The sequence below is a fragment of the Bufo gargarizans genome, chromosome 6, assembly GCF_014858855.1.
Source record: "Bufo gargarizans isolate SCDJY-AF-19 chromosome 6, ASM1485885v1, whole genome shotgun sequence".
In the NCBI taxonomy this organism is placed as follows: Eukaryota; Metazoa; Chordata; class Amphibia; order Anura; family Bufonidae; genus Bufo; species Bufo gargarizans.
The window spans coordinates 292,620,397-292,645,762 of record NC_058085.1 but is presented as its reverse complement, the minus strand read 5'-3'; the positions used below and the strand labels follow the sequence as shown (position 1 = coordinate 292,645,762).

Sequence of the window (25,366 nt, the reverse complement as noted above, 5' to 3'; positions counted from 1 at the left end):
GTTTCACTGGAAGCAATATTACATAGCTATACCCTCCTAGATACATGTACCCCTAGGGGGAACCAGCTCCAATGTGCAGCACCTTACAGCGGTGTATGGAGCCATAGGGGCTCTGCGTGCCTCTGAGAATGGCTCTGATGGGCGCATTAGGCTTTCAACTGGGGAAGAAAAACAAAACTAAGATATGTAATCTGAATGCACAAGTTTCATGTTCAGTGACTGCCCTTTTGGTGACAATGGTTTGTGGTCAAAGTGCATACAGTTTACAAGCTGCTGAGCTAATCCAGAACATGACATTAGAGGGAACACCTCCGAAAGAGAAAGTTCTAGTCCGATTAGCCATTGTGAACCAATATCTTGCGGATATGTAGAGTGGTCAGGAAATTCCTAAAACCTACTGAAGATAATAACTGTGAACAACAAAGGAGAGGGCAGGAAACACCCTCCGAAAGAAAAACACCAAACCGACAGCTAGTGGCCCCATCAGCTAAGAAAAATGACCCTATTCAACCCCCGCCTCAGATGAGAGAGAAGAAGAATGGGGGATGGTTGGTGCCTCATGTATATTACATCACATAAAATTGGACGATGATTTCTTTTTACTGAATTTTGTGTTGAACTACGTGGATACTTTAGTCAGTACTCCTTCTCTGGAGGGCCAGCGCCGGCGGAGAGGAGGGAAGGGCCGGCTGGGGGAGGGAAGGGTCGGCGGAGAGGAGGGAAGGGCCGGCGGAGAGGAGGGAAGGGCCGGCGGAGAGGAGGGAAGGGCCGGCGGAGAGGAGGGAAGGGCCGGCGGAGAGGAGGGAAGGGCCGGCGCCGGCGGAGAGGAGGGAAGGGCCGGCGGAGAGGAGGGAAGGGCCGGCGGAGAGGAGGGAAGGGCCGGCGGAGAGGAGGGAAGGGCCGGCGCCGGCGGAGAGGAGGGAAGGGCCGGCGCCGGCGGAGAGGAGGGAAGGGCCGGCGCCGGCGGAGAGGAGGGAAGGGCCGGCGGAGAGGAGGACCAGCGCTGGCGAAGCTGAACCCACAGCGATCAGCTGAACTTAATGGGAAAACTTTTATATCGCTGACATGTTCTGCAGTGCCTTACAGATATTTCTTGCTGTTCCCAGTGGAGCTCTCAATCTAACTTCCCTACCAGTATGTCCTGTGGAAACCTGCACAAACACAGGGAGAACATACATACTCCAGGCAGATGTTGTCCTTGGTCAGATTCGAACCCCAAGGACCCCAGCGCAGCCAGGAACCAATGCTAACCACTGAGCCACCCTAAAGTCAGAAAGAAGACACTGCATACTGCAGCTTTCCTGTTTTACACAAGTTGATGATGATAATGGACAGGCCGACCCTGCAGTTGTTGTGTCTGATGGTAAGACAGTGTCGATCATATCTGATCTGTGGGAAGACGTCTGGGACATGTTGTAATACAGCAGCGTGCAGGAGCAGTTAGCCATGATGCAGCATCAAAACAAAGGTGCAGCACAGAATTGGACCGGAAAATGAAACATTTTGATCTATGGTGGAATCACCTATATAGCATTCACACCGCTGTTGGCTGGACAAAAAACGCTGTGGTATTTGTTCAGCCAAAACCTGCCATTTTTGCCGGAAAGCATCCGGATCCCATTATAATCAATGGGGATCCAACAGTGAACGACAGTATCCAGCAATGCCAGATATGGCGAAATCCGGTAGGCTGTTCTCCACTGGATTTTGTAGTGCAGATGTGAACATACCCTTATTACTAGGTATTACTGCACTTATAGTCCAGAATTGTGGTGACAGATTCCCTTTAAATTGAATGCATTGACAGCTGAAGATATAAAAAAAACTAAAAAAAGTTTAAAAGGCCTTCATTCAACAACCTCTCAGTAATCATTCATGGAGGGAGGTGCCTCATATTGCCCATGGGAAATGACACTCCAGAAGCTATAAATCTGTAAACGGTAAGCAATAAACTATTGCATCCATCCTACATGTTGCGATATTTCACTTACACATTGCAAGGCTTTTCTGAGAAGTTTGCAGTTAATGAAAAGTATGATTCATGAGCAGGGTTATCCTTTGCTCTTTTATAGGCAAGGCTCCTCGTGCAGGGTGAGTCACAGTAATCCTTCAATACAGACATAACACAATTTTCAGTGTCACTGCTCCATTTCATGGTCACCTGGATACAGAGAAGAAAAATCCCCGGTTTGCCAGACACAATGAACTGGGCGACTGGGAGACGCTCAGCCGCTCCATTTGTCCTAACTTTTTGCCGCGGTGTACGGTACTTCCACTTGGACATTTCAGAAACATTTCATATTTCTCGCACTGACTACAAAGATCATCAAGGAACGATGGAAATTTTCCTAGTGCAGGAAGGGACTTGCCAAAAAATCTAAGATACCAAATACTTACCACAATAGGTACCTTTTGAGGCTGGGCTTCCACAGTCAGGTTTTTATGCAGTTTTTGAAGCCAAAGCCAGGAGCGGTTCATAAAAGAACGAGTCTTCTGGCCTGAACATGGAAACCAGTACCACGGGTTCCTATCTACAGATGTTCTACTTACTTGCCTCTAATAGCTTGGTAGCACATACAGTAATGCACAGGCCCCGTCGCCTCTCCTGACAGGTCTGTTCTGGCAACTACTGGCATCCCCATGTAATAACCATTCTGTAGCATCTACTCTTATGACTCTATGCTGTGTCATTCCTTTATAAATCCTGCTCGAAGTTCTAAGTGAATTACTAGATTTCCATGAAGCTCCAGATGGGTGTTACCAGTTGAGGGGTGTGTCCCCCTGCCAGCTTAGACTGTGCAGGGACACACCCCTAACTAGGAACACCCATCTGGACCGTCACTATAAACTGCAGACAATTATTCCATAACTTCTAGCAGGAATAATAGAAGAATGGCATACCATAGAGACATAAGGATAGAAGCTCCAGAATTGTTATGACGAGGGGATGGGCGTAGTTACTAAAAATACATGTCAGGAGAGGGGACAGGTACTCTAAACTTTCCTAAACCAAGAGATACTGGAGGTCAATGGAGTACATTTGCTATCAGTTGTCAGGAATGTTCCCACTGTATAGATAATGGATGTTTACCTGCTCTAAAGTGCGCCCCTTGTCTGTACACACTGGAGGGCACCCCTGTGAGATAACCTAGATTTTGGACAATCAAAATAAATTATCCCTAAATAAAATAAAATTAAAAAAAAAGACCAAAAAATACAAAGATTATCTCCCTAGAAAGGTGCTCGTGCTGCTCCGTCCGCTGTCTGCTCTCGCCCAGATCCCCCGCACACATACACGCTCAGTTTGCCAATAGCATATATTTTCAGTGGGGAGAGACGAGAAAGCTGCTGCCAGACGTACTTCATGGCAAGAAAAAAAGGATCAGGCATTGAAACCCAATGTGCATGATCCTTCTGATCCAGATAATGGATACACACTGGGCTACTGTTGGTTGTTTTTCGTGGCGCAAAATCCTGATTTACCCCTAACAGATTAGTCAGGAGAGAGACGGTGTGCGGACAAACCGTCTGCTGTCCCAAGAGTTAAAGGGGTTGTGCAGGCAGTATATATTGATGACCTATCCTAAGGATGGGTCATCAATATCTGATGGGCGGGGTTCCGGCACCCCCGCCAATCAGCTGTTTGAAGAGGAGGTGGTGATCCATGCAAGCGCTGCTTCCTCTTTATTGCGCGTTGTCTCCCTTGCAGCGGCAGCGCAGTGCAATCGCACATTACACAGTACATGTGAACAGATATCCCTACAGTCTGCATTATATTCCATGGACCACAAAGCCAACTAGAATGCAAGCACTTACGAGGGTTCGTTTCCCTTCGCCTCTGCGTCAGTCCAAATTTCTGGTGCAATACACAGCCTCGTCGGATGACTTTCTACTCCAGACATAACACACACATGACATCATGCCAGGCGAGCTCATCGAGATGGGCATGATATTCCCCGGAGAAAACTACCAGAAGACTCCAAGAGACAGAATGGCGTCAACTTATTAAATTGGACAAATACAGAAGGGGAGGATTCTGTTTCTTGCCTATTAAGAACATGTAACACAATTATTGTAAAGCATGTCAAATTTTTTATTTTTTTTAACAGATCAAGAAGATTTAAAAAAAGAGCAAAAATATAGCAAAAGTACAATGAACAGCTGCATTCAGTCAAAATCTCATAAAATTTCGCCCACGTAATGCATTCATAATGAACCTACTTAGGTTTATTTTGATGCATAATGACTCTTTTCATGTCCAAGTTCTACCACCAGCTCAGGGGCACTGCTATGGGTAGCCCCTGTGCGCCCACTTATGTGAATTTGCTCCTGGGCCTGGGCTGGTGGGAAGACAGGATAGTTTTTACGGAGGAGGAAAAACGCCCGACGCCCCAAGAAGTACATGAGCTTCTTTGGGACGTCTTGTCACGCGTTCCCGTACATAGACTTTCGGGAACGCGCGACAATGGGCGTTCACTTGTCTCTGTATGCGCGATTGCAAACGCCGGTACAATCGCGCATACAGAGCGCTCTATCGCGAACGCTCAGGTGTGAACCCAGCGTAACATTTAGGAGAGGAAAATCCCTCAGGGACCGTTTGGTTCACAGTATGTACACGGTCGATGGTTGGATCATAGACCAGCGGGCACTTATAAGTCTGGAGGCTGTATTGCCTTGCCCTTTTATTAATGTCTCAAAAACCTTTAAGAGTGAGTCAACAGGCAGACTATACAAAACGTGGAATTATGCCAATTGTAAGACATCTGGGGTAATATACCTAATTAGACGCTCTTCTTTTTTTCCCCCTCCGCCCTCCTCTCTTTCCCTCCCTTATTATTGTATTGAAAAATCATTTCTCATCTCCAACCTTATGGATGGGACCTTATTGATGATTAGTATTCTATCTTCTGTCCCTATGAAATACATATATATATTTTGGGATGTAATTTACGGTCTTCGCCACGCTGTGGAACGCATATGCATTCCAAAGCGGCGTCTATTATGATTCTGGGTTACAATGGTGGGGATTGGAGGAATGGTCCCCACAGTGGGATAATGTTTATTTATAACTAATCTAAGGCACTTCTGCTGTTTTTGGAATGGAGGGTATAAAGTGGAGGACAGACGTATAGTGGAGGAGTTTGAAGAGATGTCCCTTTATAAGGCTCCAAGTTTGAGCAACATATAGACGCCATACATGAGAACCTCATCTAGGGTCTACTTCCCAACCCCAGGGACATTGTCTGGAGGAGATATTAGACTGAGGAACTGGATTATTGGATCACCATCGGACTGACTCCCATATATTACATTACCCACTGAGGAACCAGTGAGAATACTGGGGAAACGCAGCGATTGGGATTTTTTTTTTTGTTCCCTGGCCTACTTTACTGGACTACACCATCTTCTGTATGGTTCTCGAGGGACTACCCTGTGTATGTGAGAGCTTATCTAATGAGTGGGAATAACATTGACCACTTGGTACACCTGTTTATTATCCAGATTATATAACATACACACTTGTCTATGATTTAGACCCTATTGTGGTCATAATATTTGACTATGTATGATTAAAAATCTTTTGTAAAGGGCCTTGTGTCTATCATTAAAGGGGCTGAGTGCATGCCCATTAATTACCCCCTCCATTCTAGGTACTAGGTTACTACAAGAAAACAAAGGGTGCCATACATTCATTACACTAATAACCCTGGGGGTCTTCAATCGCCTTATTCAGCCTATCAGAGAGGAAACCCAAAATGAAATATGGCCAAGCTGACATGAGCAGACCTGTGGCCTTTCCATCCATACAGATATTAACCCTGAGCAATGCCAAATTTAACTACTTCAACCCAGATGTGTCATATTGGGAACGTTGCTAAAAGTGAAGCTGGGAATATACATTACATCTCGATCAGCAAAGCCCAACCATTTTGGCCGGTTCGCTTGACCATCTAATGGGCATCCTCCTGCCTCTCTCCAAAGGCTCATATCGGGAAAAGTAAGAATTGAGCATGTTGGATTAGAACTAGGGAGATTAGTCATTGGCATAGATCCCTGGCCACAGCCCTCTCCTCTCTCCATGTGCATGATTGGTCAAGTTGTGCAGGCAAATGTATGTGAAGATCGGGGAAGATAGATGTCAAGGGAGATGAGGTTTGGACATGTTGGATTTCAACATGCCCGATCTTTTTGTTTTCAGAAGTGATAAGTCGCTGCCAGAGGCTCACTCCCCATTCAGAACATAAGTGCACATGTCTATTGGGGGGGGGGAATCGGGAGGAACATCTGCCTCCATTCGGCTTGTTGAGCTGACATATCTACAGTGCATGTCCACTGATGTAATCCCATAGGCTTTACCACCTCGCAGTATGCGGACAGGTTTCCTGCCTATGATTAGTAGTAGGGGCGCGCTTATAGAGCCGGCAGTAAACAATGCTCATTGTCCTCCACCGGCATAATGAGTGTGTGACTCACAACCCAGACTCCACAATCCACGCGCTGTGAACATTAGAAATGGAAATTGCTTTCTGTAAGCCGGTCTCATCAATCCATTGTGATTGGTATTCTCACCGTGCAGTGGTGAATGCGGCAGAGACAATCAATACATGACCCCGTTCTATGTCCTTCAGTACAGGCAATTAACCTTTAAAGCAGCCGAGACCTCTGTCTTACTACAGGTGCTAACTCTGAAATACAAGACGTTGGCTTTATTACTTTAGAAGATGGAACAAAATAAGTTACGTGGATTGAAATCTGTCAAGACAAGACGAAAAATAAAACAAGCCGCCATGTGCTTGCCCGTGAAAGCCTCCCTGGTGGCCAAGAGTAGCTAGGCTCTGCTATCATGACATCATGCATGAGCTCTACCTCTCCATTCTCTTGACTCAGATGATCCAGGAATCATTATATGTTCATATTGGAAAACTCCTTTCAAGGGGTTGGCCCATCTCAGGCTAGGTCCCACACTTATCTCCAGAAGGGGCCCGCAAAGTGAAGGAAAGGAGCATGCTCAACTATTGGGTTGAATGGAGAGCGTACCGTGCATGCGCAGCCACCTCTCCATTCACTGCAATGGGACTGCTGGAAATTGCTGAGCCAGACGGAGGGGGCATAGTGCTCTCTCATTAAATTTGCGGGCCTCTTGTAGAGATAGGAGCAGGTCTCAGAAGTGAGACCTACACCTATCTGACATTGATGGTTTATCCTAGCAATAGGTTATCAACGTCTCAGATGGGAATACCCTTTAAGCTACAGCAGAAATTATATTTATAGACAAAGTGCCAACATTTGCTGCAGCCATTTCAAACTCATCTATTCACATTGTCATGGAAGTGCACATTTTAAATTACCACGGCTTATCTGCAGGACCTGCCATCTTAGGAGGATCATCACTAAAGGATCTGACGTGGATGGCTGTGATATCTTTCTAAGTCCCATTTATGTACAATAGACCATCTTTCTGAATTTCTAAGAACACGGGCAATCATAGGGGACTATGATCCTAAACCTCGTCATCTAAACCTATCATGACCTGAGCTGAGGGTTATTATATGATCAGCTTCTCTAGGTGAAGAATTCAGCAAAGGAGAAGATGGCGGATCGCTACAGGCATGAGCAAGGATCCCAGAGTTGTCAGATGCAAAAATCACTGTATTCTGGTGTAGTTAAAACAATTTTCTAGGTTAGCCTGACCCTTTCCTCAGGTAAGTACACCCCCAGAAATCATCTCTACGACAGTCTTTGGGCAGTGTAGCCAACTATCCTCCATCTTCTCCCCCACTGATGACTCTTCCAGATACTGGCTCCAATAAAGGATCCTGGGAAAGGGGACTCCTGGCCACAACCCTCAGGTGAGGAATCGTATCAAGGCGGTTACACAACGCCCATAGGAGAGTGCATCCAGCGACTTAGACTACTTTCACACTAGCGTTTCTATTTTCTGGTATTGAGATCCATCAATGGGGACAAAACGTAACTGAACAGAAAGGAGTGCTCCAAAATGAATTCCGTTCTATTTGGTTGTGTTCCCAGACCGGAGAGCAAACCACAGCATGCCGCAGTTTTCTTTTAGTCATGGGATGCGGAGCAAGACGGATCCGCCATGACCAACAATGCAAGCCAATGGGGACGGATCCATTTAACTCTGACACAATAGAAAACGGATCCGTCCCCCATTGACTTTCAATGAAGTTCATGACGGATCCGTCTTGGCTATGTTACAGATAATACAACTGGATCCATTCATAACGGATGCAGATGGTTGTATTATCAGTAACGGAAGCGTTTTTGCTGAACCATGACAGATCCAGCAAAAAACGCCAGTGTGAAAGTAGCCTTATCTGTACAAGTATGTAGCCCTTTGAGGTGCAGTCCCTGTGGAACATCAGTCTGTGATATTTCGCTGAAAATTTAACATTGAATTTCTATCAGCGCTGCTTTAAGAGAAGAGACTTTGCAGCGCGCACACATTTTCAATAAATATTAACCACCACCGCCTCCAGAACAAGGCTTGTTTAATAACGTGACAAGAAGATGGACTCGTTCAGCGTAAATAAATACAATAGCAGCGGTAGTCTGTTTACATAGGACTGCATACCATGCTACCTGCACACACACAATCCTGATGTCGAAACTGCGGAGCCTTGGCCTCCCAGACTTCAGATTCAGAAAATCTTGGCTCAGGAGCGCGGCATGATTCACACAAGGGCAGAGCTGTCTGGGCAGGATTTCTTGGTTTGGATAATGACCTCAGAGCTTCGCTGAAGCCACATCATCCACAATGTGTCAGGCTGATTTGTTGATTCAGAACAAGGCCGATGATTACTTTGCAGCATGTGGAATGAAAAGCTTTACAGCCGGCTACAAATTCCACCGCCCCAAAGAAACCAGAGGAAGGAGAGATATAAGATTGTATAACATTAAACATAAATTCTTGGCCCATCTATAAAAAGGATACAGAGGAAACCACGTACAACAGCAATATAAAGGGCTGCAGAATCAACCATAGTACTCTGCCAGTGCCAAGAGGACACTCACATGCATCCAGTTTGGCTGTGTGTATATCATACTCCTTAAAGGGTACCCGTCGTAGTGCTTTGTGTATATCATACACCTTAAAGGGTACCCGTCGTAGTACTTTGTGTATATTATACGCCTTAAAGGGCGTAGTGCTTTGTGTATATCATACACCTTAAAGGGTACCCGTCGTAGTGCTTTGTGTATATTATACGCCTTAAAGGGTACCAGTCGTAGTGCTTTGTGTATATTATACGCCTTAAAGGGTACCAGTCGTAGTGCTTTGTGTATATCCTATGCCTTAAAGGGTACCAGTCGTAGTGCTTTGTGTATATCATACACCTTAAAGGGTACCCGTCGTAGTGCTTTGTGTATATTATACGCCTTAAAGGGTACCAGTCGAAGTTCTGTGTGTATATCCTATGCCTTAAAAGGGTACCAGTCGTAGTGCTGTGTGTATATGATATGCCTTAAAAGGGCACCACTTGTAGTGCTTTGTGTATATCCTATGCCTTAAAGGGTACCAGTGGTAGTGCGCTGTGTGTGTATCCTATGCCTTAAAGGGTACCAGTCGTAGTGTATTGTGTATATTATATGCCTTAAAGGGTACCGATGTGCAAAACACACCATTTCCAAGCTACAATTATTCTAATTTGCAAAGATGCAATTAAAAACTTTAGGTCACACATGATGGTGTTTCCATGTATTCTACCTATAGCAATTTTTTGCATTACACTTGAGTATTACCGTCATGAAATGTCACGGCATATTGCTCGGATATAGCACCACTATATGATGGGGTGATGAGGGATCAGACCTCTGTAACCCCCACTGATCCTGAGAATAAAGGGGCTTTAGGCCTAAATCAGGGGAAAACAATGAAGACAACGTAGCACTAAATCAGTGCTGCAGCACTTTCATTCACAGAACCACTGGACGTCCCTGAGGTGGGACCCCCACCAATCATAAAGATGGCATGCCTTAGCAATAAGCCATCACTGTACAAGATGGGGACGCTTCTACCAATCATGTTAACATGCATGATAGTCCTATCTAATGAGAACTATGATCCCACTGCAGGAGAACATCTATACACTATGGAGATCATAAGGAGCAATCAAGACGGTCATCTGAAAAACAACTAGGTGTAAGCCCCCCACCACCCCCACATCATAATACTCTCAGCCGAACCCATTGCTTTCCCGGGAAAGGCTAACAGATAGTCTAACGTGTGGGGAGATTATATCATGGAGAGAAGGAGCAGCGCTATGAATTTCAATTTTTATAAACTTCTGGGAGAGGTGTCTGGAAGTGGCCCTCTCCTGTCTGTGTATGGGGGAGTCAGGAGGGATGGCTGGTGGACACTTTTCTACAGCTCTGAGGCTACAGCATCCAACATTTTCTGCCTTTCCATCTGTAGGAAGTTCAAAAGCAAATTGTTCTCCTGGAATATGAGTTATGGAAAGCAATAGTCTCGGCAGGCCTCGGCCTGTTGGAGTATGTTTAAACAACCACTCCAAAAAGCTCTTAAACTACTTCAAAATTTCCATGTTCTCACCCTAAGTATTTTAAGTGACCATACTGCTCCTGGCATGCAGATAGGTTTTCATCTCCACCTAACATACAATAGGTATTTTTATATTGATGGACAAGTCATCAGATCTATCTCCCGGTACCCCTGCCGATAAGCTGTTCTGCAGCAGCTCTGTCCACTGTTTAGTGGATGAAGCTAATTATTGCCAAGTGAATGAGAGCAGGGCCGTAGTGGCCAGCTCCATCCATACAGAGTGGGCAGTGTTTTTTCGGTGCAGGACAGCTAATCGGCCAGGATACCAGAAGATGGACCCCAGGTGAACCTCGAAGTCTAAAAGCACATGGGTAAGCAAGAGCACTGGGCAAAGATGTGATAAGAATAAGCTTACCCAATCCAATCACAGCCTGTGTCTCAGATAGGTGTGGGTCCCACCTCTGTGACCCACACCTATCTCCAGAATGGGCCCAAAGTGAGCGGGAAGAGCCGCCTTCCAAATAATTTCTCTGGGAGTTCCCGAAGTGAGTGGCTCTTCATTCATTTATATGGTAATTCAGAAAACCGCCACGTTTTTTCGGAGCTCTCACAGAAATGAATGATGAGCATGTTGCACATGTGTAGGGCACACTCCTTCTCTTTGTTGTGGCCGCGAATATTGGGACCCACATGGATCTAACTTTGATGGCATATCCCAGCAATATGCCATAGAGGTCCCGGCTGACACAACCCCTTTAAAGCATTGAAAAATGCTCAACTGCAGTCCCTGGAATCAACAAATGGGGCCTGAAGCCTCAAGCCAGATTATGTCTGGAGCTCGCTCATGCGTTTACTTGCTCAAGTGCTTTACTAATCCATCATCTCCTCCATAGGTTGTCACTGAAACCTATCCCCATGCCAATTTAATGTATATTACAGAAAAACATTTTTAGGATCTGACCCCCAACAACAGAATGTCAAACATTCACAGACTCACTCCAACTTTGGCAATCACCCATTTCCACTGCCCGTGCTGGGCTGAGAAAGGTCCACCCTGACAATACTGGTGATTACGGCTGAATTCCAGGAGATGAGACGGCGGCACCTGGAACTTGCAGAACAAGTGCGTCAAGAACCATGCTGAAAGAAGTGTGCCCTTTAATAATTAAGCAAGTGCCTGGAAAAGGAGTGTTTGAGCTCATACATTATTCAGTGCTCCTCACAGGCTGAGGCAAACAGATTTGGCACGAAGGTATTCCCGTATCTCGCTGCTATAATAATCTAATGTGAAGCACGAGTAAGGTGCAATAAAAACAACCTGCAAAGACTCAAATCATTTCTGAAAAACGGAAAGAAAAAACGAAGTGTGAATATTACTGCTAAAAGAAGATGCTGACTGCTACGAAACTAACCATCACTGGCTGGAAGGCACAAGGAAATGTGCAACCAATTCTACTGGGCTTCAGATAATGTCTAAAATGGTCGCAACGTGACCAAAAATGATTATTTGGCCCTGTGTTTTTAGACGCAAGAACGAAGCGTGCCTATGTGATACTTCTAGCCAAAAGTCCTGCTGTATAGACTTCGATATAAAACATAAAATTCTGGCCGCTCTCACATACCACTAGGGGGAGCATGGGAGCTTAATGTAAACTATGCTGTTTTTAAAGGGGTATTCCGGTTTACAAAACAATGTATATGGAACAAAGTAAAAATCCTTAAAATCCTGCAAATTCACATAATCCCTGACTACTTACTGGCCCAAAATGTGATGTTTATAGCTCGCTGTGCCCCATGAGCAAAAAATAAGGACCAGGAAGTGGCTTAGTCCCATGACCACTGCGGCTAATCACCGGCCTCAGTGGTCACATCTGCTTGAACGGCACATCACAGCAGCAACATGCCGTTCAAGCAAACTGCTGAGGTCTGTAACTTGTCACAGTGGTCACTTCTTGGCCCTCAGGGGACCAGAAGCGGTCGGGAATGAAGCGGTGACGCAAGCACTGCAGGGCCCACAAGTGTAATTTTTAATGGCCACAGATTAAGACCACTGATGTTGCCAGCTCTCAGGCAGGATGACCCCTTTAAGCATGCCACGTTCTAGCTCTAGGATTTAGGAACTAATGTGAGGGAGCACAATATGAGATGCACAAGAGGGGAGACTTGCTCCTCATTAGCCGGAGGAATACAGGGGATAGAACAACCTGGGATAGATGTCAACAATGCATGATGGGAATTGTAGTCTTCCTGCCACAATGGCTGCTGCTTAAACTAAAAACACTGTTGCTGCTCCGAGGGGAAGCACATAGGGAGCTACAGGTTTAGAATGTAGTATTAGCATTGCACTGCTGCTCTGTGTGTAAGGACTCTGCAGCCTTCTTTCACGTTTCTTATCCCAATGCCAGAATACCCCTTTTTAGGTCCAATGTATAAGAGTATGCAGTGAGCTCCCCCTAGTGGTGGCTGTAGATATATACAACTGTGTTTAGTCTACAATCTTAGTATTGTTTTGATCTGCACGGCGGGGAGATGCAGCGGCAGCCGTGCGGAGATCAGAAGCAACACTGGTGCCGGGGAGTGGGTAAGTATAATCTATATGAGGAGCCTGGGGCGGGGGCCTTATAGGGGTTGGATAACCCCTTTAAGGAATTTTACGATTGATGGCGTTGAAAATATGCAGCTCTGTCCAATAAGTGGTAGATGGAGCTGGTTACTGCACTAGCTTCAAGTGAATGGTAGCAGCGCTGTGGTACTGTGCCCACTACCAGCATCGGCACTGCTTGGTAACAGCTGATTGGGAGGGGTGTGGGGTCCCGGACCCCTGTTGGCCAGAGAGTGACAACCTATCTTAAGGAAAAGCAATTACTAGTAAAAAAAATTAGGGAAATCCCTTTAAAAAATAAAAAGCATAATAAAATGTTGGTTTTCCAATATCTATCCATCTACTGTACCCTCAGCTGATCAGACATCACATGAGAACCATATTGCCTTGTTCTACTCATTCCAGGAAACCTGGGGGAATTTTTTTGTATTCTGTTGTTTGTTTGCTGACCGACATTTCACTTTCCCATGAAATCTTTCCTCAGATCAATGACATGAGAGCTCTGATCAGAGCAACAGATGGTCTAGTCAATTATTAACCAAGTGGGTAAACGCCATGAGGCTGCTGGTGACAGACATATTTCCATCATGGCCCCCACACCCTACAGCACAAAAATCACACCCGATAACTGCACCGATTTATTAGATTAGTGTATCGTCAGCCAGCAGTTTGAGGCCCCATTCACAAAACCAGATTTTTGTTCCACATTTGATCTGCATTTTTTGCGGATCAGATGCAGACCCATTTATTTTAAGGGGGCCGCAAAAAAAAGGACAGCACACCGTATGTAGTCCTGCATAAAAGCTAGAACATATACTATTCCTTGGGGTTCACACCTTAAAGATCCTTCTTTCGATAGCATCAGATACACATGTTCAGCTCTTGAGTTTTTCCATTATTTGGTCCTGCTAAAGCTCAACTGGGGATAGAGCTGGAGATCTGCAATGCTAGTTTCCAAAGCAACCAAATCCATAGAAAGCCCACTTCTCCACAGACACATAATACACGCCAAGGTCCTTCTCGTGTGGCATCATTGAGAACACGTACACCATTATCAAGCCTTTTTCTACTCGATTGCAGTGCTATTCATTTAAAAAACAAGACAGGCACTGCAACAAAACTTCAGTCACAAACGTTGGCACAATTGTATCTTAGGAGGCTTTGTTTGCTTTGACATAAATCATCGATGACGATTGAATGATAAAAGGAAAGTGGAAAAGGAAAAAAAAGAAATATAAGAAACCAAGACTTGCTCTTCTATCGCAGACTTGAAAAAGGCGTATCCACACTGCGAAACACATGAATAAATTAAGTTTCTAGTTTGACCACTGTGGCCGTGGTTGCGCCAAGTGATGTCCACACAAAAGTAGACGAGAAGCGGTTCTGACCACTGTTCTCCTTGCTGCACATTAGTCCTTTTCCACTGCATGACACTGGTTTAACTTTACCTGAGTGTATCACTTTTCTGCTAGGCTAAAAGTTGAATGTGGTACTTTTTTGTTACCTGATCTGAGGAGGTTCAAACCAAGTGAGTGAAGATGGTACCATGTAGTCACATGACCACCCTGCTCACTAGTGATTGGTCCCAGAGAATCTTCACTACATTGCTACCAACTATACTGAGGGGGACCACGTCTACGGTGGAGAACAAACTACCTGGTTCAAAAACAGTAGAGGCGAGTCAAGAAGCTACAGAAGGTACCACGCAGTTAAGAGGTGGCTTTACGTGTCTATGATAAAGGGAAAAATTACCATATAACTGTATTCACAGTATACGCAAGAAGCTGGCCGTATAAAAAAGTTTTTTCTCCACAGATACTATTTTTCTGGTGGTACTGACTGGTTGCCCTATACACAGGCACCTCTGCTGACTTATGAGAGCAAGGGGAAATACTGAGCTCTCCTCTGGATATGCCATTAACTCATGGGATGGGATATCCCTTTAAGAAGCAGCAGCTTCTCCTCCTTTTCCTACTGGAATACGGACACGCTTGGCGGCTCTGTTTATTGGGGAGTATAGCGGTCAGATGTGTAGACTTTGAAGTCCTACCGTCCTTATTGCTGAAATGAAAGTTGTCCGCTCCTCCACAGCGGGAAGCATCACAAATACCAGACATGTATGATACAGAGGAAAAGCCAATATCGAGGGGCTCTCCTGATCTCCATCCCAGGTAATGGCCTCACATCACATCATTACTTGACAAATGGGCAGTACAACTGGAGCATGAAGACAAAGACGCATGGGACTTGATCTACACCCAGTGTAATGCTAATGATGGCAGCTCATTTAGACAATTACACATACATACTGGAATGATGTCAATACTGCGGGAGCGAGACCAGACCCAGGTACACATTAACCACGAAAACTGACCGGGGTCCTGGATAGAAGTATTCATCAATCGGGATGCACTAAAGGAGAAGTCAGCTGTGCCCTCGTCCATCACCTCAATAGTAATGCTGGTACAACGTATAAATATAAAGCACACCGATCAGCCATGACCAACACTGGGGAAGTCAAGGTCCTTTTATACAGGACCGATAATCACACCGATCATCAGGGAAGTGCCTTTCTATAAATGACCATTCACAATAATTGTCCTGTATAAAAGGATCCCATAAACGGTTGCTCCTTCATCGGGTGATCGATCTGCCGGCAGCAAAAATCATCCTTCCGGTGAAACATCTGCTGCCCAGGAACATTGATTTTCTCTGGAGACAAGCGATTGATTGTCCCCATACACAAGAGGTGATTGCTGCATGTAAATGCAGCTCTCATCTCCGCTGACGATCAGGCAATTATCAGGAACATGTAAAATACTGATTATCTTGTGGGGTAGGATATATTAGGCAACAAGTGAACAGTCAGTTCTTGAGGTTGAAGCCTTGGAAGCAGGAAGAACTGGCTCAAGGATTTGAGTGACTTTGACAGGAACCAAAGTGTAATGTGTAGACACCTTCAGGAAGTCTTGTGAACCCCATGTCTTGATGGGTCAGAGCTGTGTTGGCGGCATGAGGACTTGAGGAGGACCCCCACAATAAGGGCTCGTGCTGGCCGGGTCCGTACTGCGGCCCGCAAACAGTGGGTCTGCAATATATGGGCCCCAGCCGTTTTTTTTTTTTTACCGCATCAAGGATACAGACCCATTCACTTAACATGAACATGTTCTATTTTTTTGCTGTGTGGACAGGTCATGGACCCGTTCAGGTTGAATAGGTCTGGATCCGTCTGCGGAATGTGCACAAGCAATAGCCGTGTGCATGAGCCCTAATAGGCAGGTGGCTTTAAAGAAGAAGACATCTGCCTGCTGTCATTTGATGTCACCTCATTACAGGCGACCACAATGTAAACAGTAAGGGGGACGTTCACATGGCAGATTTCAGAACCATTGCAGTCCATGGACACGTACTACTTTGTCTGTTTTCATAGAATGAAAACAATCATATAATTCAAGGAGGTCATTTTTAATGGCCATTATTCATGGGAATAGTGGGAAAAAAATTTTGAATGTTAAAAATGGACAGTTTTTCCACTTGTAATTACAGTTTTTTTCACTGTGGTGTGAATATACCCTAAGGCAGGAAAACGAGGGAGAGTAGAGACAAGCATACGTTAGATCCCATTGACAGCACCGTTTTGGGCTCTATTTGACACATACATCGGGAAAAGCACACTTTGATGAATACCATATGTTTTTGTGGTGTACCGATACATACCAGCCGGATGGGGCAAAAGGTACACTGGGGCTAAGGATACATTTGGCAGTAGGTCAGGAACTATTCGCTGCTATACGCTAAGCAGACATCACAAATGTGATGGGAACAAAGTCCTACAAAGTTCATGACTTCGGGTGACAGCTTTAAAGGGCTTTTACTATAATGTTCAGAGACATGCATGGATGGGAGACCGCTACCATCTGCTTAAGCCCCTGAACATTATATAGGTGGGTTTCAAAGATTTTCTGTCCTGCAGCTAAATATACAACGGTAATTATATATGAATCCTGACCAGTTCTAAACTACTCGCAGGTCAGGAACACGCATAGTAACCTGCAGAAGATGCAAGTCTCGGGCTAGCTGTAAGTATAGGCATATAACCCAACACTCCCAGGTGCAACCGCAATATAATAAGAGCGACATAAAGACTGCCTGTTCGAGGTTCGCTGTGTGCCGAGCACGGCAAATGTCTCTCCACGTTCCAACTACCGGAGCTCAGTACTTGAACTGCCAACCGGCAGCCTCCTAATGAACAAATGTACCACTGGGCTCCATAAGAAGGCAGCAATTAGCATTTTGTCCTTGTGGCTCATTGCCATTCTCTTGTCGCAATCAATTTTACTTTTCCATTATCCTGTATCTGGTGGGGGTTGTACACCCTGGTGCTTGAATATTGCAACAGAGCCTCTATGCAGATTCCTCCGTGTGCAGTGCTGGTTTCACCAGAATGAAGGATTCCTTCTTCAAGAGGACCCATCACCTCTCCTGAGATGGTCTATTTTAATAAATACTTGTATTCCCTATGGAATCATTTCGCAGCACCTTTTCTTAGACCTCTGCATTGTGCAGTTCCTTTGTTTATCGCCTCCGGGAAAGGTATGAATAAATTGACAACCCTTGAGGAGGCAGATACGCCTGTGGTCTTCACACCCAATCTCCAGAAGCACCCCCTTTCCATTTCTGGGTAACCAGGTAGTGCTAGGATATTTGACGATGCTCTGGTATATTAACCTGTTTTGAAAGGGAGACTATCACCAGGAAAATCACTGTTACACCAGGCACGGTGCCTTGTAGGGCTAGCTCAGCTGAATGTAATGACAACTTTCACTTCGTGATCTGTTGCTTAGTTCTCTCAACTGGTATCACAGAGTTGTCAATTTCTGGGAGGAATAACAAAGGAACTGCACCATGCAGAGTTAGGCCTTCGTCACAGGTCCATGATGACAACCCTGACAAGATGGTCAGTGGGTCATCCTTGAGGATGTCTGTTAAGGATCCATGTTTGGTCCATGCTCTCTGCTTGTCATCCGTATTCCACAGACACTGCAAGGCTGAAAACTAGTTTCCAGAGCCTTTCCTACCAGTGGTCTGTGAAAACCATGGACCAAACACGGATGGACCATAGACTGTGATGTGCATAAGGGATTCCTTATCACGGACAAAATAGGGCATGCTTTCTTGGTGTCACCACAGACCATGCAAAACCACTAACGTGTGAATACACAGATTAAAGTCAACGGACACCATGGACGCGACTCACTGACGTGTGAAAGGGGTCTTATAGAAAAAGATGCTCCAGCACTGTTATCTAAAGAGAGATCCAAAAATTTACTAAATCAAACACGACAGGTCCTCTTCAATTAACGAGATAAAGTGAGCAGGTATTCAGTTAGGCCATCATTACATAATTCACATCATGGTATACGATGTTTCCTCACCCTATGGTCAGGACCCGAAGCACTGTCCGCATTGGGCTCTGTGTAGCTTTGTAATTGCACAACTATGTGACATAACAGTGGTGTTAAATTCTGATTCCCAAATTCAGTATGATTTAGATAAGGACATTTTACTGACATTCATCCCCGGTCTTCCTAATTGTTTTTTCTGTCCTTGCCGACTCACTAAGGTTTGTCATCAGGAGAAGCCTTCCAAATAAAAACGGGCCAGAGAAGCCTTAAAAAAAAAAAAACACTGCTAGCAGGCGGCTCACACAGCTTGGGCTCAGTAGGCACCGCTATGAGTGTGCCGCCAACACGGAACAGCATCTCTGCTCATGTGCCACTGCAAACACATGAAATACTTTCCCTGCTTCAGATGACATGCACAAGATGTTCTCCTAATATACGGATGAACTTCATACACCGTGTGACTTCATACAGTCCACTCATTGCTTATGGTCCTCCGCAGGTCTGTAGTAAGTCATACAGAAGTGCCTGCTTTTCAGAACCCCGTTTCCCAATTTGGTGGTTTCTCATCTTGTTCGGTGAAGATATGCCTTCTAATTGTGGGGTTCCGATTGAGAAGACCCCCCACAATCCTTAAAACAAAGGAGTCACATCCCCTTCAGTTTTCACCTGAACAGAGGCACTCCTGGCCACCGGATGTGCAGGGAGCTACAGCGGACAGACCCTCACCGATCAGAAAGGGATGGCATTTCTAAAACAATAAGCCATCAGTTTGGGCAAATCACTTTAAGGGTGGGAGAAGATAGGAGGAGAAGAATGTAGAAAGCACCGCAAGGAGATAGTGGAAGCGGATTGTGGGTTAACTGGTGATGACCAGCACAGACGGACAACTGCTAATCAGGGGAACATTCAGGCTTCGTGCCTAAGAAAGCACCTGCTGTAAGCACAGCCCAGTCCATTACACCAAAATTTGGCGGTTCACATACCTTGTACGGCCAGCGATTCTAAACATTTTAATGTTTGCACAATTCAATAAAGACAGAGCCATGGTAAGGGCACATTCACACCTGCATGAACATCTGCCAAAAGTGCTGAGCATATAAAATAGTGTAAATGACCACATTACTCCTCTATACAGAGGCATAGAGCACAATGTGTGTGTGTGTGTGTGTGTGTGTGTGTGTGTGTGTGTGTGTATATACACACACACACACACACACACACACACACACACACATACATACAGTACAGACCAAAAGTTTGGACACACCTTCTCATTCAAAGAGTTTTCTTTATTTTCATGACTATGAAAATTGTAGATTCACACTGAAGGCATCAAAACTATGAATTAACACATGTGGAATTATATACATAACAAAAAAAGTGTGAAACAACTGAAAATGTGTAATATTCTAGGTTCTTCAAAGTAGCCACCTTTTGCTTTGATTACTGCTTTGCACACTCTTGGCATTCTCTTGATGAGCTTCAAGAGGTAGTCACCTGAAATGGTTTTCACTTCATAGGTGTGCCCTGTCAGGTTTAATAAGTGGGATTTCTTGTCTTATAAATGGGGTTGGGACCATCAGTTGCATTGTGGAGAAGTCAGGTGGATACACAGCTGATAGTCCTACTAAATAGACTGTTAGAATTTGTATTATGGTAAGAAAAAAGCAGCTAAGTAAAGAAAAACGAGTGGCCATCATTACTTTAGGAAATGAAGGTCAGTCAGTCCGAAAAATTGGGAAAACTTTGAAAAGTGTCCCCAAGTGCAGTCACAAAAACCATCAAGCGCTACAAAGAAACTGGCTCACATGCGGACCGCCCCAGGAAAGGAAGACCAAGAGTCACCTCTGCTGCGGAGGATAAGTTCATCCGAGTCACCAGCCTCAGAAATCGCAGGTTAACAGCAGCTCAGATTAGAGACCAGGTCAATGCCACGCAGAGTTCTAGCAGCAGACACATCTCTAGAACAACTGTTAAGAGGAGACTGTGTGAATCAGGCCTTCATGGTAGAATATCTGCTAGGAAACCACTGCTAAGGACAGGCAACAAGCAGAAGAGACTTGTTTGGGCTAAAGAACACAAGGAATGGACATTAGACCAGTGGAAATCTGTGCTTTGGTCTGATGAGTCCAAATTTGAGATCTTTGGTTCCAACCACCGTGTCTTTGTGCGATGCAGAAAAGGTGAACGGATGGACTCTACATGCCTGGTTCCCACCGTAAAGCATGGAGAGGAGGAGGTGCGATGGTGTGGGGGTGCTTTGCTGGTGACACTGTTGGGGATTTATTCAAAATTGAAGGCATACTGAACCAGCATGGTTACCACACCATCTTGCAGCGGCATGCTATTCCATCCGGTTTGCGTTTAGTTGGACCATCATTTATTTTTCAACAGGACAATGACCCCAAACACACCTCCAGGCTGTGTAAGGGCTATTTGACCATGAAGGAGAGTGATGGGGTGCTGCGCCAGATGACCTGGCCTCCACAGTCACCGGACCTGAACCCAATCGAGATGGTTTGGGGTGAAGCTCAAAAAGAGAATGCCAAGAGTGTGCAAAGCAGTAATCAAAGCAAAAGGTGGCTACTTTGAAGAACCTAGAATAATGACATATTTTCAGTTGTTTCACACTTTTTTGTCATGTATATAAAATTCCACATGTGTTAATTCATAGTTTTGATGCCTTCAGTGTGAATCTACAATTTTCATAGTCATGAAAATAAAGAAAACTCTTTGAATGAGAAGGTGTGTCCAAACTTTTGGTGTGTACTGTATATATATATATATATATATATATATATATATATACACATACATACATACATACACATACATACACATACATACATATACACACATACACACACAGAGACATGGTATACTTATATATGCCTACACAGTGGCATCTGTCAGGGGTTATGTTGGGAAGTCCTCCTGACGTACACTGCAAAGTGTGGATCCTAACAAATAAAGAATGGTTGAACATTCCAATACAAAAACATGAACAACAAACATCCAGAAGCTCCATCGACAGAAGGAAAAGACAATTGGGTTTTGACTGAACAAGGCATTGAAGAAGTGTCATTAAGATTCCCTCTTACCAAGGCAGGCCACTGGACTTGCTTGACCTTTGATCCCTGAGCCTGGCTGGGGTCTTTCTTCTTCGCCCAGACCAGCTGGAACTCCACAAAAAAGGCTGTAAAATCTTCATACACTTTCACCCATTCTCGTTTATCCCATTCTAGGTCATCAAATTCCACGTACACCTAAAAACAACAAAGACACATTAGTAAGTCCGCACGGAGAGCACTGCTTCAATAGACTAATCACGGTATATAGCAAATCATATCCGCATAAAATATAGAAGTATTGCTTGGAACGCGAGAAACGTCGTCTTGGTTCAAACTCTCTTATAATCTCCACGGTGTAGAATATATAATTCCTATGCAGGGGGTAGAGCAGAAATAACAGTGTGCAGGTAAAGGCAAAAACACATGGAACAGATCTGATCATGGAGAACTTTCAGAGCAGATGACGCCGACTTATAGTAAAGGAATACCTCATTTATTGGCGCACATGTACAGCATTATCCCAGGCATATGATACCACCCATTGCTTTAGCCACAGACTTGCTCCTAATAATCTTCTAATCACATACATTCAAACATATTTCTGTTCCACACATTTCCCTCCTCGTCCAGAAACGTCTGGCTGTAAGGTAACTGGCTGGAGCAGGGGCCTCTCACTACTGTTCTGTCAGTAACAGGTTACACCCAATTTTCCAAGCTCTACCCCTAGTCATCTTCCAGACAAAAAAAAATGAAAGCTATAATTATGAAATGTTTTTACTACCTGACAAAGCAATTAGTTCTCATAGAAAAACAGTTCCTAATAAAACACTAAAATGTGCAGCAGCGTTCATTATAATCAGATTAGCCACTTTCAGTCCTCATGGCCTCAGCCCCTAACAGCAGCATTCTGCATCCCTATGTACTGCCTGTGTCTTCAATAATATCGTACCCTCCGGTTCCAGAAAAAAAAATAGAACTAAAATTCACATTAAAGGGTCAACAACTGGTATGTTATCCGTCTGTTTCCCAGTTAAATGTGATCTTACCAGATACAGTCAAAAAAGGACAGGATTTATTGGACACCAGTCTAAAGTATTTGGGTTCCTATAAAACTCAAGTTGCCTACATGTTCATGATACCGTTACGCTAAATAATACAGTTTTATTAACCCTCAAGCAACTCGAAATCCCGACGTCGGGGGTCATTGTATTGCTAATACGCCGTCCTATCGTGTCACTTTAATTAAACCCAATTAGTCGCTGTCTGCCAGGCAAGGCTTTGGTTCAGCATTCACAATGAGCCTGACGTGTTGATTTAAATCGCAAAAGTGCACAAAATTCTACATATTCAGACAGATCGCCAAAAAGGGATGCTGAGAATTAGCACTGGGCTCCCTTCGGTATCATTTGTCTAGCAAGGAGACTGAATGCATTAGCAAGAGTCTGTCAGGCAGGCCAAATGTCCCTCTGGGCACAGAGACCGAAAATAACTCTTCTAAATATAGGGGGAAGCCTTGGCAAACCTCAGCTGAGAAAAGCAGAAGCAGCAGCCTTCATGCACACATAAATCCTTTATCTCCTTCAGGAGCATATAAGGGTCAGGGACGAGGAAGGAATACATACATAATGAAGAGAGGAATGAGTGTTGATGGTGCCTAGCGTATACAGAAGATAGCAGTGGTCATAAACGTCCTGTTCCTCCATAACTCATGAAGGAGCCAAGGAGTCTTCTCACCGACATAACGTTCAAGGGAATATGTAAGGTCCGTGTAGTAATATACACCATAACCATAGCGGGTACACATCTCTGGTGAGGATAGCAGTAGCTCGGCTGCCAAGTAAGTCATCTGCATGGAAGAGCTGATTACGACTGTTTACAGTGGGCGGACTACACGGATAAGAACATCTTCTTGACTGTTTATTCAGGTGATCATCGACCTAATGATCACTCATAGGGTTTGTTCCTGATCATTGCTGCATGTAAACGAGTCCGGCAATCAACCTATAAACAAGCAAACGCTCATTGACCACATCCACCATGAACGACTGTAGAAATGTTCATACAAAAACTCCACAATTACAGGATGCAAGTGTAACAGATTATCTGCCTGTCTGAAGCCGGGTTGACACGCCACAACTGCCACATGCAGCCAAAATGTCACCCAGCTCTTTTGTGGCCAATAGTAATACCTGCGTTTTAACCACAAAATTGTGCAACCACCGGCTGGCGTGGGTAGTTGGGGTCCCACCTGGAACACTGATGGCCTATCACTACTATATGTCATCAATGTCAGACAGGAGCAGGTCCCAGACGTGGTACCCACTCCTATCTCCACAACAGGATCTCCAGCATGAACAGAGAGCGACCACAAAAGCACGACCACCCTCCGCTCACCATTCACTGCTACAGGACTTGCGAAAATAGGTCACTGGACTATTTTCAGGACTCCCATAGTGATGAATAGAGAGCATGCTGCAAATGAGTGGTGTGCTTTGCTTTGCCTCATGGCCCAGTTCTCTAGATAGGAGCAGCGGGACCCACACCTATCTGACATTGATGGCATATACCAGGGATGCCCAACCTGCAGCCCAGCTGTTGCAAAACTCCAACTCCCAGCAAGCCTGGACAGCCTACAGCCATTAGGGCATGCTGGGAGTTGTAGTTTTACAACAGCCACAACCTCTAACCTCTTTAATGGCCCTTTACCCGGTATTTCCAATTATTATTCCCAGTTTTGAGTTGCAGGATGGGTTGGATGACTTCTATACATAAACCGATCATGTCCTAACGGGGCACATGGCAAAAAAGGATGTCCGACTACAGGCTATAATTTCAATATAACCTTGGGATGATGGCATTGCAGTGAGGCGCCCTCTTTATACAGATACATGGCTTGGGAAAACTAACAGCAGGGAACTAACCACAAATTAAAATCCTCCTGCCTAGATGTAACCTTAGGCCTTCAGACAAGAAGACAGTGCCTGAAGTAGGCGTCCATCGAACCTGAGCTCCACCCAAGCACCCAGAATAATTATCCGTCAGTGTAAACACATCCAGGGGGCATCTGACTGTGAGGCCCGCCCGGCCCCCTCCCCGCTGTAAGGAAATACACAGGGAACAAACAGAGCAGATCTTCCCTCCTCCCCCACTTTCCCTGGTATGTGTTGTGGGAGAGCGGGAGGAATGCCTTCCCCTGACAATCACCTGTCACTGTCAGCTGGAATGACCTCAATTCTACCCACATGGCGAAAGCACGACTTTCTAAACAATGCGCCTCTCATGCCATGTGGGAACCAAGCCTAACATGGGCAGTGTTCTGTACTAGAACTGACGGCTGTCAGCTTCTGCACGTCTTGGGCTATGTTCACATCCACTTTCCGTCAGGAATTTTAGAGCTTGCGGAGCCCGGCATACAAACAATGAATCACATCTTCTTCACAACAAGCTTTTTGAAAAACATCATGAATTTTATGCATTTTTTTGCAAGCATTTTTGGTGCTTTTTTTTTTTTTTCAATTCATTATGTTTACTACTTGCCTTTTTTAAAATGATTTTATATCCTATAGAGAAGCCTATAGGAAAACCCCATAGGCCAGTTTCAGATGAGCACGTTCATTGCGTAAAACACGCTCCGTGTGGGAGCGTGAATTCCCGTAGCAAACTCTGCTCCTTTGACCGCACAGCGATAATTTATAATGCTGTGTATCTCTGCCATTATAATGATGCATAATGCTGTGAATCTCTGCCCGACATCATCAGTAATGAT

At 44.8% G+C, this 25,366-nt stretch overlaps 1 protein-coding gene across 1 annotated transcript in view; it reads right to left on the bottom strand.

Annotated features, from left to right (window-relative positions):
• The window catches only part of JMJD1C (jumonji domain containing 1C), a 228,220-nt gene that overhangs the window by 119,422 nt on the left and 83,432 nt on the right, over positions 1-25,366 (bottom strand). The window contains 1 exon segment of the mRNA XM_044299158.1: positions 21,631-21,795. Within this exon segment, the coding sequence (XP_044155093.1) occupies positions 21,631-21,795 (165 nt within the window).